Here is a 16988-nt window from a genome sequence, read left to right as displayed (position 1 = left end):
GTGTCAAGCTCCTAACAAGGCCTTTGCTCTAAGACACAACAGCAGTGCAAAGGTGTCAAAGTAGATGACATTCTCTTCTCACAAGCACAGTCTTGTCCCTCAAGAAACACCTCGCCATCGAAGACAAACTTGTAACTGTACCGCGTTGTGTTGTCATGTTTGTCTTCAATGACGTGTTTCTCCAGGGACAAGACCCTGCTTGTGAGAAGAGAATGTCATTACTACTGACACCTTCGCTCTGCGCTGCCTTTGTGTCTTAGAGCAGAGGCTTGTTAGGATCTTGACACATTGGGGTCTTAGATGACGTGTTGAGTGCAGTTTCCTACAAGCCTGTACGATATGAAGACAAAGGTGTAACACAACGCTTGTTAGAGAACAATTTCCTACAGGCCTGTATGGTATGCATTGCACACAACGTTTTTAAATTGCGTGCAGTGGTTCAATGGTTGAATAATAATAATAATACCTTGGATTTGTATAGCGCCTTTATAAAACCCAAGGACGCTTTACAATTCTAGATTCTAGAGCAATGTGGTGTTTGTGTATTGTGTTGTGTTTATTGGCCTTGGTTCAATGGTTGAATAATAATAATAATAACTTGGATTTGTATAGCGCCTTTATAAAACCCAAGGACGCTTTACAATTCTAGATTCTAGAGCAATGTGGTGTTTGTGTATTGTGTTGTGTTTATTGGCCTTTGCACTATATCACTATTTGCATTTCTGGTTAGACGCTAAACTGCATTTTACTGTCAGGTACTTGTACTCAGGGGTCGGCTGTGTCTCAGGAGGTAGAGTCGGCGTCTAATGATCGCAAGGTTGCCAGATCTGCAGTTCGAGCCCCGGCTGGCCACACGTCAAAGTGTCCTAGGGCAAGACACTGAACCCCTAATTGCTCCCAATGAGCGGGCTGGCTGGCGCCTTACATGGTAGCTTGGCTGCCATTGGTGTGTGAATGTGTGTGTGAATGGGTGAATGAGAGGCCATTGTAAAGCGCTTTGGAAGAAGGCGCTATATAAGTCAGTCCATTTACCAGTCCATTTACTCTGCAGTGACGATAAAGTTGAATCTAATCTAATCTGTGGTTCATTCCATATAAAATACAGTCACGGGCTGAACTGTAAAGTACTGAACCAATAACTGTCAGAAATGGACAATGGAATGAGGCCCAACTTCACCAGAGAGAGAGAGAGAGGGAGAGAGGGAGAGAGAGAGAGAGAGAGAGAGAGGGAGAGAGAGGGAGGGAGAGAGGGAGGGAGAGGGAGCCGGAGGGAGAGAGAGAGAGAGAGGGAGAGAGAGAGAAAGAGCGAGCGAGCAGGAGGCAGAGAGAGAGAGAGAGGAAGATGGAGAGAGAGATGTAGAGAGAGAAAGGGAGAGGGAGGGAGAGAGAAAGAGAGAGAGATAGAGAGAGAGATAGGGAGAGAGAGAGATGTAGAGAGAGAGAGGGAGAGAGAGGGAGAGAGAGATGGAGAGGGAGAGGGAGAGAGAGAGAGAGGGAGATGGAGCGAGAGAGATAGAGGGAGAGAGAGGGAGAGAGAGATGGAGATGGAGAGGGAGAGAGAGAGAGAGGGAGATGGAGCGAGAGAGAGAGAGGGAGAGAGAGGGAGAGAGAGATGGAGATGGAGAGGGAGAGAGAGAGAGAGAGAGAGGGAGATGGAGCGAGAGAGATGTAGAGAGAGAAAGGGAGAGGGAGGGAGAGAGAAAGAGAGATAGAGAGACAGGGAGAGAGAGAGATAGGGAGAGAGAGAGTGTAGTATATTTTACTGGGGACAGACACACATACCAGGGCCTGTAAGGGCATGTCCTCTAACAAATGGGGGTTTTATCACAGCCAGATGACACACACACACACACACACCCTTTTTTCTCAAAACACCCAGAGGACCAGAGACACACACACACACACACACACACACACACACACACACACACACACATTGACCATCTCCATATTTGGGCAAAGAACGGGGAAAAAGGAGATCATTGGTTAAAGAAGGTTAGGAACAAGCTTGACCATACTGTCTTTTGGTTGGCCCAAGGGTGAAAGTAAAAGGGTATAAAATCCTATGGGCAGCCACTGCCCAGTCTCTTGATTCCTGCGACCCCCGCCCAGATGACCTGCCAGACCTTGAGAAAACCATGCTGTGTGAACTGCCTTTTTGAATAAATAGTCTTAACTCTGCTCAAGAACTATTCCTCATTTTTGGCAGCCAACAGAGAACTCAACAATACACAACAAGAGCTAGAGGGAGGGAGAGAGAAAGAGAGAGAGAGAGAGATAGAGAGAGAGAGAGCTAGTGAGAGAGAGAGAGAGAGAGAGAGAGCTAGAGGGAGGGAAAGAGAAAGAGAGAGGGGGGGGGGGCTGGTTTAGAGTAGGAGTGTTGGTGACTCTCCACATCTCCACTCATCTTTGTCAGTTGTTTACATCTGATCTGATGAAGCTCAACAACTCAACAACAATTCGCGCTTTATTTCCCCTCTCGTAATAATACGACACGAGCTCCCGCACGGTCTGACATTTAGCGGAGGACGGCGAGTGCCGCCACCGTGCAGATGAATTACCTGCCGCTCCGCCGGTCCTGCCGGAGCGGAGCACCGATACAGCGCGTGCGAGCGAGTTTGTTTGTCTTCACAGCGAGACACCGAACACAGCGGGGAGCTCCCCGCGCTGCTGCCTGATCTCAATTACTGCTCTCCGCCGTGGATCACATTCAAAAGAGCAAAAGAGCTAGCCATCCCGTTCAGAGAGAGAGAACAATGTGGGCTGTTCTAACATTAGGCCACGTAGGAGGTTGTTACGGGGGAGAGACACCCTGGCGTGAGACCGTCATCACCGCCGTTTCTACACAACACACACAGACAGACAGACTACACATATTATGGGTTTGATTCCCGCTGGGACCGTAATATACTGAAAAATGTACGCGCTCGCTCAGTCGCTGCAAATGGCATTATTATATATATGACATATCATGTGTGAACTGTGTGAACTCTGGATTGTTTTTTAATTATAAGCGCTGGGGTTTCCTTTTGTTCTGTTTTCTCTCACGGGTGCCATGGCAACCCTCATCTGTTGTGTGTGTGGAGGAGAGAGAGCGTTTCAAACGCGGTATCAGAGGAGGGGAGGGGGGAAACGTGGTATCAGAGGAGGAGAGGAGAGAGGCAGGAGAGAAATGTGGTATCAGATGTGGTATCAGAGGAGGAGAGGAGAGAGAGACGAGAGAGGGTGGAGAGGGAGGGGAGAAAGGTGGTTTGAAAGGAGGAGAGGAGAGGGGGAGGAGAGGGGGAGGAGGGGGAGGAGAGAAAGGCGTAACAGAGGAGGAGAGGAGAGAGGGAGGAGAGGGGAGAGGGAGTAGAGGAGAGAGGGAGGAGAGAAACGAGAGGAGAGGAGAGAGGGAGGAGAGGAGAGGGAGGAGGGTGGTTTGAGAGGAGGAGAGGAGAGGGGGAGGAGAGGGAGGAGAGAAAGGCGGTAACAGAGGAGGAGAGGAGAGAGGGAGAAGGTATCAGGCAGCTGCTCTCTGATCTGTGGAAAGACACTTCACGACACGACACACCACCACAGCAGCCATGGTTCACTACCCCACACCTGGGGTTTATATAACTAACCAGAACTGCAGAGACAGTCACAGTGACAGATCACCATGCTGTCAGTTTGTTCCGGAAGGGAATATGATTAGATGGGGAGGTGGATAGGGAATACACTTACTGGGAATAACAGGCTTGCAATAAATCTTCTTCTTCTCTGATGTTTTTGGGGGTTTTTTTGCTTCTAAACTGGGCTCATTGTAATGCAAGGAACGGAATAAACCCGTCCTCCGATTTCTACCTCCACCAGCCTCACAGGCACATGCTCGCACACGCACGCACGCACACACACACACACACACACACACACACACACACACTCACACACAGGAAGATAACTCACTTTAGACGCACACACACTGAACCCATCTCTCTCTCTGTCTCTGTCTCTCTGTGTGTGTGTGTGTGTTTGTGTCCTTTTCATTAGGTTTGACGTCACCTGGGACAACGACAGCGTGCGATAAAACTGTCTCTCACACACACACACACACACACACACACACACCGGCTCGACGTCCCTACGGCTACAGGCACTGGCGCACACACACACCACCCTCCGCCCGACACCCGCCCTCCTGTCGTCAAGGTGAGCCCACCTGTCAACACATCTGTCACCTACACCACAGACACCTGTCACCTGTCACCTGTCAACACACCTGTCACCTGTCACACACTGTCACACACACACACAACAGACACCTGCAGAGATCCAGAAACTGCAGCTTCTATGGACGGGAACACACACACACGCACGCACGCACACACACGCATGCACGCACGCACGCACGCGCACACACACACACACACACACATTCATAAAGACACACATACAGGCACAGTACACACACATACGCACGCACACACCCACCTACACACACCCAGCCACTCACCCACCCACACACATACACACCCATCCTCTCCTCCGATGTTAGCTTCACCCTCTCCTCTCCTCTCCTCTCCTCCAGATGTTAGCTTCACCCTCTCCTCTCCTCTCCTCTCCTCCAGATGTTAGCTTCACCCTCTCCTCTCCTCTCCTCTCCTCCAGATGTTAGCTTCACCCTCTCTTCTCCTCTCCTCTCCTCCAGATGTTAGCTTCACCCTCTCCTCTCCTCTCCTCTCCTCCAGATGTTAGCTTCACCCTCTCCTCTCCTCTCCTCCAGATGTTAGCTTCACCCTCTCCTCTCCTCCAGATGTTAGCTTCACCCTCTCCTCTCCTCTCGTCTCTCTCCCTCCCACCCACCCTCTCCTCTCTCCTCTCCTCTCCTCCAGATGTTAGCTTCATCCCTCTCCTCTCCTCTCCTCTCCTCTCTCTCTCTCCTCTCCTCCAGATGTTAGCTTCACCCTCTCCTCTCCTCTCATCCCTCTCTCTCCAGATGTTATCTTCATCCCTCTCTCCTCCAGATGTTAGCTTCATCCCTCTCTCCTCTCCTCTCCTCTCCTCTCCTCTCCTCTCCTCTCATCCCTCTCTACAGATGTTAGCTTCTTCATGGCGGCAGCCTCGCTGCTCGGGGGGGTCTCCATCGTCGTCATGGACAACGTGACGCCCGGTGCCGCCGCGGAGGGCCCCGTGGGGGGGGGCGGGGGGGGGTACAACCCCCTGGCCCTGGTGCTGGGGGTGCCCCTGATCCTGGTCATCATCCTGGGGAACGTCCTGGTGTGCCTCAGCGTGCTAACGGAGCGCTCGCTAAAGACCGCCACCAACTACTTCATCATCAGCCTGGCTGTGGCAGACTTGCTGCTGGCTGTACTGGTGCTGCCTCTCTATGTCTACTCTGAGGTGAGGGGGGAGGGAGAGGGAGGGAGGGAGGTGGAGGGGGGAGGGAGGGGGGGAGGCCTGGCCGGGGGGGGGGGGGGGGTGCTGCCTCTCTATGTGTACTCTGAGGTGAGGGGGGAGGGAGAGGGAGGGAGGGAGGTGGAGGGGGGAGGGAGGGAGGGGGGGAGGCCTGGCCGGGCTGCCTCTCTATGTGTACTCTGGGGTGAGGGGGGAGGGAGAGGGAGGGAGGGAGGTGGAGGGGGGAAGGAGGGGGGGAGGCCTGGCCGGGGGGGGGGGGGGGGGTGCTGCCTCTCTATGTGTACTCTGAGGTGAGGGGGGAGGGAGAGGGAGGGAGGGAGGTGGAAGGGGGAGGGAGGTGGGGGAGGCCTGGCCGGGGGGGGGGGTGCTGCCTCTCTATGTGTACTCTGAGGTGAGGGGGGAGGGAGAGGGAGGGAGGGAGGTGGAGGGGGTGCTGCCTCTCTATGTCTACTCTGAGGTGAGGGGGGAGGGAGAGGGAGGGAGGGAGGTGGAGGGGGGAGGGAGGGGGGGAGGCCTGGCCGGGCTGCCTCTCTATGTGTACTCTGAGGTGAGGGGGGAGGGAGAGGGAGGGAGGGAGGTGGAGGGGGGAAGGAGGGGGGGAGGCCTGGCCGGGCTGCCTCTCTATGTGTACCCTGAGGTGAGGGGGAGGGAGGGAGGGAGGTGGAGGGGGGAGGCCTGGCCCGGCTGCCTCTCTATGTGTACCCTGAGGTGAGGGGGAGGGAGGGAGGGGGAGGGGAGGTGCTGCCTCTCTATGTGTACTCTAGGGTGAGGGGGTAGTGGGGGGGAGGGAGGGAGGATGGGGGGGAGAGAGGGGAGGGTGCTGCCTCTCTATGTCTACTCTGAGGTGAGGGGGGGGAGGAAGGAGTGCGGGGGAGGGAGGGAGGGGGGAGGGGAGGGAGGAGGAGGGAGGGGAGTGAAATTAGCAGCACCTTTTCTCCTCCTCCTACCAACGCCTACTAACACCCCTCTGCACTACACTCGGTCTCTGGCTTATCATCTTTTTCCTCCCTCTCCCCTGATGAGATTCTCACACTGATCACATCTAAGCGAGCAACCACATCCCCTCTCAATCCCATCCCCTCCCCTCTTCTCCAATCCATTTCCTCTGACATCCTTCCTTACCTTACCACTGTAATCAACTCCTCCTTATCCACAGGATCTGTCCCGGCTGCCTTCAAGATAGCCAGAGTCAAGCCTCTCCTCAAGTAACCAATCCTTGACCCGTCCTCTATCCACAATCTAAACAACTGACTGACTATCTCCGTAAGATGGAACACCTGGACCCCCACCAACCCGGAGGGGAGAGGAGCCCCTCTCTGCACTCTCCTGGTTTGCTTCCTAACTGGCGGGTCGCTCCTACCAGGTGACTTGGAGAGAATCGTTGACTTCTCCACGAATCCTCACCACTGGGGTCCCCCAGGGCTCTGTCCTAGGGCCCTTACTGTTCTCTCTCTACACCAAGTCTCTTGGCTGAGTAATCTCCTCACACGGGTTCTCCTACCACAGCTACGCAGATGACACTCAACTCTTCCTGTCTTTCCCCCCCTCTGACCTACATGTAACACATGTCTCTGCATGTCTCGCTGACATCTCTATATGGATGTCGGCCCACCATCTCAAGCTCAACTTTTCCGGCACTCCTTGCGGACTCCCCGCCTCCGCCATCAGACCTCTGCAGCTCATCCAGAATGCTGCTGCCCGCCTGGTGTTCATCCTCCCCAAATGTTCTCATGTTATCCCTCTCCTTCGCCCCCTGCGCTGGCTCCCGATAGCACCTCGCATCAGATTCAAGACCCTGGTGCTCGCCTACCAGGCAGCAAAAGGGAACAGCCTCTCCCTACCTGCAAGCAATGGTCACCCCTCAAACATCACCCCGTTCACTCCGCTCCTCCACCTCTGCTGGCCGACTGGCCCCACCACCTCTACGCCAACACAGCAGTCACGCTGCCCGATCACGTCTCTTCACTACACTGGCTCCCCGCTGGTGGAACGAGCTTCCCACAGCTGTCAGAACTGCAGAGTCACTCCCCATCTTCCGTCGGAGACTGAAGACCTCCATTCCTTCATTTCTACACCTTAACTGCTCCTCCTGAGAGATCTACTACCCCCCAGACACCTGTCCCCCTCCCCCATCCCCGCTATACTGTTATGAAAAAATGATGTCTCCTAAGATTCTGTCACGATGTCTGGGCGGGGGTGTACAGTATGTATTTAAGTTAGTGGTTAAATAAGAGTTGGGAGAATAATTAAAGATACACCGCTAACCGTGTGTGTGTGTGTGTGTGTGTGTGTGTGTGTGTGTGTGTGTGTGTGTAGTTCCTGGGCAGCTGGACCCTGAGCACGTCCATCTGTGATGCTCTGATGACCATGGACGTCCTGCTCTGCACCGCCTCCATACTCAACCTGTGTGCCATCAGTGTGGACAGGTAACACACACACACACACACACACACACACACACACACACACACACACACACACACACACAATGACCGGGGCCCAGTTGTTCAAAACTTTTAATCTGGATCAAAGTGATTTCCCTGTGGTCTGGGGTGGTCCCGTGGTCCACAGGATGATCTCCCCTATACGACTCAAAACCAGCCAGATAGATCTGATCCTGGATAGCAAAAAAAAAGATTCTGATCCAGATTAAAAGTTTGGAACAACTGGGCCCAGGGCATACCTATCAGGCACACCTTCACGGAACAACACACTGAGCCATTTAAAATTAAAAAATTAAAAACACTTAAAACTTTAAAGTTCAATATTCCTTTACATCTCTGTCACTCAGAGTAATCTCTGTATCGGTACCGGAGGCTCTCAGAAGGCAAGTGTTCGATTAGCGAGCGTCACACACTGAATGCTAACTCTGCCATTACGGGCGATGGGTGGGGCTAACGAACACTAGCGGAACCGAAGCAACACAGGGAGGGAAGAAATCATGGTCTCTAATTACCAAACCCAGTCAGAGCCCAAAGAACGCCCCAGTGGGACCCCCCTCACCCCCCCACCTCCCACCCCCAACAACAGCTTCTAAAGACCCCCAGCGTGAGAGAGGTTGTTCAGTCGATAGCAGGGTTACCTCAGCGTACGCGTCCTGCAGCTCAGAGATAAAGCCTCCAGGCTATTTGGCTCTTGGGGGGCAGAGGAGGGGGAGGCTCCCCGTCTGTACAGGCCTGTGATTGGCTTAGCCTGGGATATAACACCCTAACAAACCCCGCAACGTGTCAGAGATTAATTAGGTTTATGTGGCAGGAGGGTTGGGGGGAGGGCGTGGAATTGCAAATCAGGGGGGTAAATATGTTGTGTAACTTCACAGCGATTCAGTTTAGCTCTGCTCTGCGAGAGAGCGGGAGACTGCCTCGGAGGAGGTCGTTCTCGATGCAGAACAGCTCCTGTATTTCCAGAGGGGTTAGACAGTGCTATAAACCCCCCCCCGCGCACGAAAATGGTAAATGGACTGACTTATATAGCGCCTTATTCCAAGGCGCTTTACGACGGCCTCTCATTCACCTCTCCTTCACACACGCATTCACACACCAATGGCGGCCAAGTTACCATGCAAGGCGCCAGCCAGCCCGCTCATCGGGAGCAATTTGGGGGGTTCAGTGACTTGCCCAAGGACACCTCGACACTACCTCCTCCAGTCTCTACCTCCTCCAGCCTCTACCTCCTCCTGCACCACAGCCTCTACCTCCTCCAGCCTCTACCTCCTCCAGCCTCTACCTCCACCAGCCTCTACCTCCTCCAGCCTCTACCTCCTCCTGCACCACAGCCTCTACCTCCACCAGCCTCTACCTCCACCAGCCTCTACCTCCTCCTGCACCACAGCCTCTACCTCCTCCAGCCTCTACCTCCACCAGCCTCTACCTCCTGCGCCACAGCCTCTACCTCCACCAGCCTCTACCTCCTGAGCCACAGCCTCTACCTCCACCAGCCTCTACCTCCACCAGCCTCTACCTCCTCCAGCCTCTACCTCCTCCTGCACCACAGCCTCTACCTCCACCAGCCTCTACCTCCTCCAGCCTCTACCTCCTCCAGCCTCTACCTCCTCCTGCACCACAGCCTCTACCTCCTCCAGCCTCTACCTCCACTAGCCTCTACCTCCTGAGCCACAGCCTCTACCTCCTCCAGCCTCTACCTCCTCCAGCCTCTACCTCCTCCAGCCTCTACCTCCTCCAGCCTCTACCTCCTCCAGCCTCTACCTCCTCCAGCCTCTACCTCCTCCAGCCTCTACCTCCTCCAGCCTCTACCTTCTCCAGCCTCTACCTCCACCAGCCTCTACCTCCACTAGCCTCTACCTCCTCCAGCCTCTACCTCCTCCAGCCTCTACCTTCTCCAGCCTCTACCTCCACCAGCCTCTACCTCCACTAGCCTCTACCTCCACTAGCCTCTACCTCCTCCTGCCTCTACCTTCTCCAGCCTCTACCTCCTCCTGCACCACAGGCGCCCCCGCGTGCTCCTCTTGCTAACCGGACCCCCCACTGTGACGCTGCTGTTTCAAAAGTCAAAAAGTCACATTATTGGCCCATGACTGGGAAATTAGTTTTGGGCTTACACCACCAGGGGTCCCTCGCTGGTCTTAAAAAGCCTTAAAGTCTAAAATCCAGCAATGCAATCTATAAAGCCTAAAAAGGTCTCAAAGTTATTTGGTCTAAAAACGAGGTGCTAGGTCTTAAAAATGTTTTTACGCAGAAATGAGTCAAGCTGGAACCCAAAAAATGCCAATTTGCTTCATTTGTTGTCTGTATGGCAGTGAAATCCCTAATTTCATCACCTCGAGGACGACAAAAAGCTATCCTATGGTGTCGCGAATAGGTCTAAAATTCTATCCAAAGAGGTCTAAAAAGGTCTTAAATTCGACTTGTTGAAACTTGTAGGAACCTTGACCACACTGCAGCCCAAAAACAACAACAGACAATACATGTTAAAACACAGACAGAAGGCAACCTTGATTCAGACAAGAGCAGAAGTAAAACGATAAATAAAATCTATCCAACATTCATCTGGTGTTGTTTAAGAGTTTAACTGAAACCGGAATCAAATATTTTGTTTAATCTACAGTAGAGCGGGCTGGGGACTCTAAACCTCCTCCCAGAGGGCAGTAGTTACTCTTTAGTTACTCAAACTCGACATGTAGGACATGAGAGGGCTTCCGGTTTCCACCAATGGCGGCCAAGCTACCATGCCATACCAGCCAGCCCACTCATCGGGAGCAATCTAGGGGTTCAGTGTCTTGCCCGAGGACACCTTGACACGTGACACACCCAGGGGTTCGAACCCCGGATCCGCCGATCATTAGACGCCGGCTCTACCTCCTCCTGCGCCACAGCCCGCCCCCCTGTGTGTGCGTCTTGCTAACCGGACCCCCCGCTGTGACGCTGCTGTTTACTGTTTCCTGTTTCCTGTCCAGGTACATTGCGGTGGTGGTCCCTCTGAAGTACAACAGGAACCAGTTCAGCGTGCGCCAGCTGGCCCTCATCACCGCTACCTGGGGCCTGTCCCTGGGCGTGGCCAGCCCCGTCATCTTTGGACTCAATCAGGTGGGGCCCTCCTCTCCTCCCTCTCTCATCCTGTCTTTATCTCTCTCCTCTCCTCTCTCATCCTGTCTTTATCTCTCTCCTCCCTCTCTCATCCTGTCTTTATCTCTCTCCTCTCCTCCCTCTCTCATCCCTGTCTCTCACCTCTCCTCCCTCCTGACCTTCCCTCTCTCCTCCCTCCTGACCTTCCCGCTCTCCTTCCTCCTGACGTTCTCTCTCTCTTCCCTCCTCTCTCCCTCTCTCTCTTCCCTCCTTTCCTCTCTCTCTTCCCTCCTCCCCCCCCCCCCTCCCTCCCCCAGGTGAAGGGTCGCGACCCCAGGGTGTGTAAGCTGGAGAGCGAGCGCTTCATGGTGTACTCCTCCCTCCTCCCTCCTAACCTTCTCTTCTCTCTCCCCTCCCCTCCCCTACCCCCCCCGCCCCCCTCCCTTCCCTCCCTCCCCCTCCTCCCTCCCCCCAGGTGAAGGGTCGTGACCCCAGGGTGTGTAAGCTGGAGAGGCGAGCGTTTCGTGGTGTACTCCTCCCTCTGCTCCTTCTTCGTGCCGTGCCCCGTCATGCTGCTCCTCTACTACTGGATGTTCAGGGGCCTGAGGAGGTGGAGCTCTGGACGCAGCCGTCCCCAGATGAACAGAGGGGGCGGGGGGAGGGGGAGGGGGGGCTGGGGGAGGCCGTCGAAGCCTCTCCTTGCGCCTCAGCTCTGCCCTGCGGAGGGAGAAGGATGGGGGAGGGGCTGGAGGGGGAGGGAGGGGCAGGGGGAGGGAGAAAGTGGTGTATTTGGTGCCCCTGGGGGGGGGGGGCTCTGACGGCGACTAGCCCGTGTCGCCGCCCTCCACCGCCTCGTCGCCGACGGCAACCCCGCTATCGCCGACGGCAACCCCTGTGGGGGGGGTGGAGGACGGGGTGTTGGGGGTGTTGGGGGTGGGGGCAGGGGTGGTGACGGTGGTGGTGCCGGCGGCAGAGAGCGACCCAATGACCACGCAGATGGACAGCGCTTCGGACCCGGACCCAGCAAGGGGGAGGGAGGTGGGGGGGAGGGGGGGAGGGAGAGGGGGGAGGGGGGAGGGAGAACGGAGCGGTGGTCAAGAGGCGGCCCCCCCAGGGGGAAGAGAGGGAGGAGGAACAGCAAGAGCAGCAGAGTCAGCGGCAGGGAGAGGAAGGCCATGAAGGTGCTGCCTGTAGTAGTGGGTAGGTGGGGGTGAGGGTGTGTGTGTGTGTGTGTGTCAGGGTCAAATGTAAGACCTTTTTAGACCTCTTTGAATAGAATTTTAGACCTATTCGGGACACCATATGATAGCTTTTTGTCATCCTCGAGGTGATGAAATTAGGGATATCACTTCCATTGGCATTTTTTTGGGATCCAGCTTGATTAATTTCCGCATAATAGATCTGGTCAGACTGATTCCTTGCAGGATAAGCTAATCTCATTTTTAATACCTAGCACCTAATTATTAGACCGAATAACTGAAATTGAAGACCTTTTTAGGCCTTGTAGATCGGATTGCTGGATTTGAGACTTTACGGCTTTTTAAGACCAACGCGGGAACCCTGGTGTGTGTGTGTGTGTGTGTGTGTGTGTGTGTGTGTGTGTACACCATAGCACCATTACAACATAAAACACCATAACACCATTACAACCAGAACAGCATTAATTCACAGAGACATCAGGATAATATCTAACAGCTCTACTCAGCATCTCTGTAAATGGAAGGGACATGTGCTGCTAACAAGCTGCTGAAATGCAAAGAGGGGGAGGGGGAGGAGAGGAGGAGGAGAGGAGGAGGAGGAGGAGGAAGAGGTGTTGGTCCGGGGTTCAGGGTCATGTGACAGTTCTGCTTACTGACACAGACACACATCCAGAAACTGATAAAGTCTCTCCTGCTATTTCTGAGAGAGAAGGAGGGGAGTCGGGGGATACAGAGAGAGAGAGAGAAACAGAGAGAGACAAAGGCAGACACAGAGAGACAGAGAGAGAGAGAGAGAGGGACAGAGAGAACGAGAGAGAGAGAGAAGGGGGGGTGGGGGAGACAGAGATAGAGAGTTATCATTGCAGCAAGGGACACATACTCACATGCTGTATGACATCACACCCCCCCCCCCCCCCCCCCCCCCCCAGTCTGGCAGCAGTAATACAAACTCACGCAAACAAAACAGATCGTTTTTGACAGCGATGTCAAAACTTTTCTAGCATTGGAGCTGGGGAAAATAAACGCTAGCCTATTATGTGCTAATTGGCTACCCAGTGTAGGGTCACATAGTGTAAGTGGCCATTCCCTCTAGTGACAGGAACACTAGCACACAAGTAGTCCTGCTATCACCGTTTCCATGGAAACAACCACTTAATTGCCCTCTGCTGGGCCACGCGCCCTATAGAAAAGTAAAATGTTTGTGCTATGACACACACACGCACAGACTCTCAAACACACACACACACACACACACACACACACACACACTGACATACACACAGACACACACACACACACACACACACAGAGACTCTCTCACACACACACACACACACACACGCACAGACTCACCTCACTCACACACAGACACACACACACACACACACACACACACACACACACACACACACACTCTCTCTCTCTTTCACACACACACACACACACACATACATACTTTCTCACACACACACACACACACACACACACACACACACACACAGATTATAGCAGTTTGTGAACTACTTCAAAACACTCGGCCGTAGCAAAACAACACAACGTCAGTGTTAGATCACACGCCATGTTTACCACCTTCCTCTATAGAAGTACACAGCCACCGCCCCCGCTAGGCCTTCACCCACGCTAGGCCTTCATCCACGCTAGGAGACCTGCTACTACCGTCTCTCCCTCGCTCTCTCTCCCTCCCTCCATCTCTCTCTCTCTCTCCCTCCTTCCATCTCTCTCTCTCTTTCTCACTCTGTTCATCGTACTTTAATTGTTGTATTTATTTCACAACCCTTGTGAAGCGTGTTGTTTTGCATCCGTGTGTGAAACGTGCTCTATAAATAACGCCTGATTTGATAGAAATATGATTAATTACCTCCATGGAGTGGGTGGGAGGAGGGAGGATGTAAGAAAAAAGAAAAGAGAAAAAAGAAACTGTTTCATCATTCGTATTTTATATACCTCTATCTATCTATCTATCTATCTATCTACATATCTGTCTGTCTGTCTGTCTGTCTGTCTATCTGTCTTTCTGTCTGTCTATCTGTTTATCTATCTATCTACATATCTACATATCTACCTATTTATTTATCTATCTATCTACCTATCTATCTACATATCTATCTATCTATCTGTCTATCTGTCTATCTATCTATCTATCTATCTATCTATCTATCTATCTATCTATCTATCTATCTATCTGCATATCTATCTATCTATCTATCTGTCTAACTGTCTATCTGTCTATCTGTCTATCTATCTGTCTATCTGTCTGTCTATCTGTCTGTCTATCTGTCTATCTATCTGTCTATCTATCTGTCTATCTGTCTATCTACATATCTACCTATTTATTTATCTATCTACCTATCTATCTATCTATCTACATATCTATCTATCTATCTGTCTATTTGTATATCTGTCTAGCTGTCTATCTCTCTATCTATCTGTCTATCTGTCTGTCTATCTGTCTATCTATCTGTCTATCTATCTATCTATCTACATATCTACCTATTTATCTATCTATCTATCTACATATCTATCTATCTATCTATCTATCTGTCTATCTATCTGTCTATCTGTCTATCTATTTATCTATCTGTCTATCTGTCTATCTATCTACATATCTACCTATTTATCTGTCTGTCTGTCTGTCTGTCTGTCTGTCTATCTACATATCTACATATCTATCTTTCTGTCTGTCTGTCTGTCTGTCTGTCTGTCTGTCTGTCTGTCTATCTACATATCTATCTATCTGTCTATATGTCTATCTATCTACATATCTACATATCTACCTATTTATCTATCTATCTATCTACATATCTACCTATGTATCTATCTACATATTTATCTATCTGTCTATCTATCTACATATCTACCTATTTATCTGTCCGTCTGTCTGTCTATCTACATATCTACATATCTACATATCTGCCTGTCTGTCTGTCTGTCTGTCTATCTACATATCTATCTATCTGTCTATCTGTATATCCATCTACATATCTACCTATGTATCTATCTATCTATATATCTATCTATCTACATGTCTACCTATTTATCTACATATCTACCTACATGTATGTCTGTCTGTCTGTCTACCTGTCTCTATCTATCTACCTATCTAACTACCTAGTACCTACCTATCTATCTATCTATCTACAGTATATGATAATTCCCCCCCCCCTCCCCCTATCCATCTATATAATAATGAACCCCCCCCCTCTCCCCCCTTCCACCAGGTGTGTGTCTATCCATCCATCCATCCATCTATATAATAACTAACCCCCCCCCTCCCCCCCACCAGGTGTGTTCCTGGCATGTTGGACTCCGTTCTTCGTCGTGCACGTGACCAGTGTGCTGTGCACGTCCTGCGACATCGGCCCCACCCTGATCTCCGTGGTAACGTGGCTCGGCTACGTGAACAGCGCGGTGAACCCGATCATCTACACCGCCTTCAACGCAGAGTTCAGGAAGGTCTTTCACAAACTCCTCCTCTGTCGGACATGAGGCGGCGTTTGTCGTCCCGCGACCCCCCCCCCCCTCCCCACCCAGGATCCCCCCTCCTCCACGACCCCCCCCCCCCCTGCCCAGGACCCCCCCCCCCACGATCCCCCCTCCCCCATGACCCCCCCCCTGCCCCAGGACCCCCCCCTCCCCCAGGACCCCCCCTGCCCACGACATTCAGGAATGTCTCTGAAATAAACTGCTCTGATGCTGGAATTTTCGAATGTGGATTTTAAACATGAGTCTTTCGCTCCCCGAGGACCCCCCTCCCCCGCCAGGGCCCCCTCCTTCCCCCACGACCCCACTCCCTCCCCCACGACCCCCCTCCCCCATGACCCCCCCTGCCCACGACATTCAAGAATGTCTGTGAAAAAAACTGCTCTGATGGCGAATGTGGGAATTCTGGAATGTGGATTTTAGACATGGGACTTGAACTCTCCAGAATGTCTTTCGCTAACTTAAACTTGACTTGCACACGACAATGACTTCCCACTCCTAAAAAAGGGGGGGGGGTTCTGGGTTGAAGTGCTCGGTGAACTAAGTTAGTACTCAAAATGGATGGACAATATGAGGACGACATGACAAGACTGAACCGATTGGGCCTTGGTTCACAGACTTGAGATCTGAAAGACTCTCCTACAACAAAGTGTTCATACTGTGTGTTGGGTTACCTAAGTATATAAAAAAATAATATATATATCTTTTTTTCTGTAAAATATTGCTAGGATACAGTAGAGGTGAATAGCCCAGAGGCATAAAATATGTGAACCTATTTACATGCACATTTAAGATCATGTACTGGATATATTTGATATGAGTTTTTCTTCTTCTTACTATTTTAAATGTGGATGTTCGTTGTTTGATTCTCTGTTCTCATTCCACAACGTGCAGGGGGGTATTCCATCAATGTCGCTAAAGGAAAATACAGGCTTATTTTCTGATACGTCTCGCAAGACTTGTGGGACTCGTGAGACTTATCAAAATAAAACCTGGATGTTTTTATAGGTCTTGTGAAATTCATCAAAATAGGCAGGGATTTTCCTTGATTGATGGAATACCCACCAGGTTTGCTGTGTAACAGCATGGAACTTTCTTTTCGATTCACTGTCTCATTCTGTTTCTGTTTTTGTTTCTGGGACTAAGGGGGATGTCGGGATGGGATGTTTTTTTGGGGGGGGGGGGGGGGGTGAGAGGAGAGGTAGCTGAAATAACAATACAAACATGGCATTTCTATCTTGTGGCAGAAACTGCTTAAGTACACGTGGAAGAAAATATATCATGAATGTTTACACAACAAGAAACAACCAATGGGAGACTATGGGGCTAATGTCTGAATACAACTATTAAAAGATTATACTATTTGTAATGTAACAACCTGTTTTGAAGT

General features: G+C 51.7%; 1 protein-coding gene across 1 annotated transcript in view; it reads left to right on the top strand.

The window, feature by feature from the left end:
• drd4-rs (dopamine receptor D4 related sequence) overlaps window positions 1-15604 on the top strand; it is a gene marked incomplete at both ends in the record, with an annotated part of 45645 nt that extends 30041 nt beyond the window's left edge. The window contains 9 exon segments of the mRNA XM_080538149.1: window positions 5057-5361; window positions 7693-7802; window positions 10790-10919; window positions 11374-11409; window positions 11411-11539; window positions 11541-11723; window positions 11727-11946; window positions 11949-12098; window positions 15402-15604. Coding sequence (XP_080394275.1) covers window positions 5057-5361; window positions 7693-7802; window positions 10790-10919; window positions 11374-11409; window positions 11411-11539; window positions 11541-11723; window positions 11727-11946; window positions 11949-12098; window positions 15402-15604 — 1466 coding nt within the window.
• Between the last annotated feature and the right edge of the window lie 1384 nt (window positions 15605-16988).

The sequence above is a fragment of the Nansenia antarctica genome (genome assembly GCF_963989245.1).
Source record: "Nansenia antarctica genome assembly, chromosome: 8".
Taxonomy (NCBI): Eukaryota; Metazoa; Chordata; class Actinopteri; order Argentiniformes; family Microstomatidae; genus Nansenia; species Nansenia antarctica.
The sequence above is the reverse complement of the archived record's forward strand: the minus strand, read 5'-3'. Positions and strand labels throughout refer to the sequence as shown.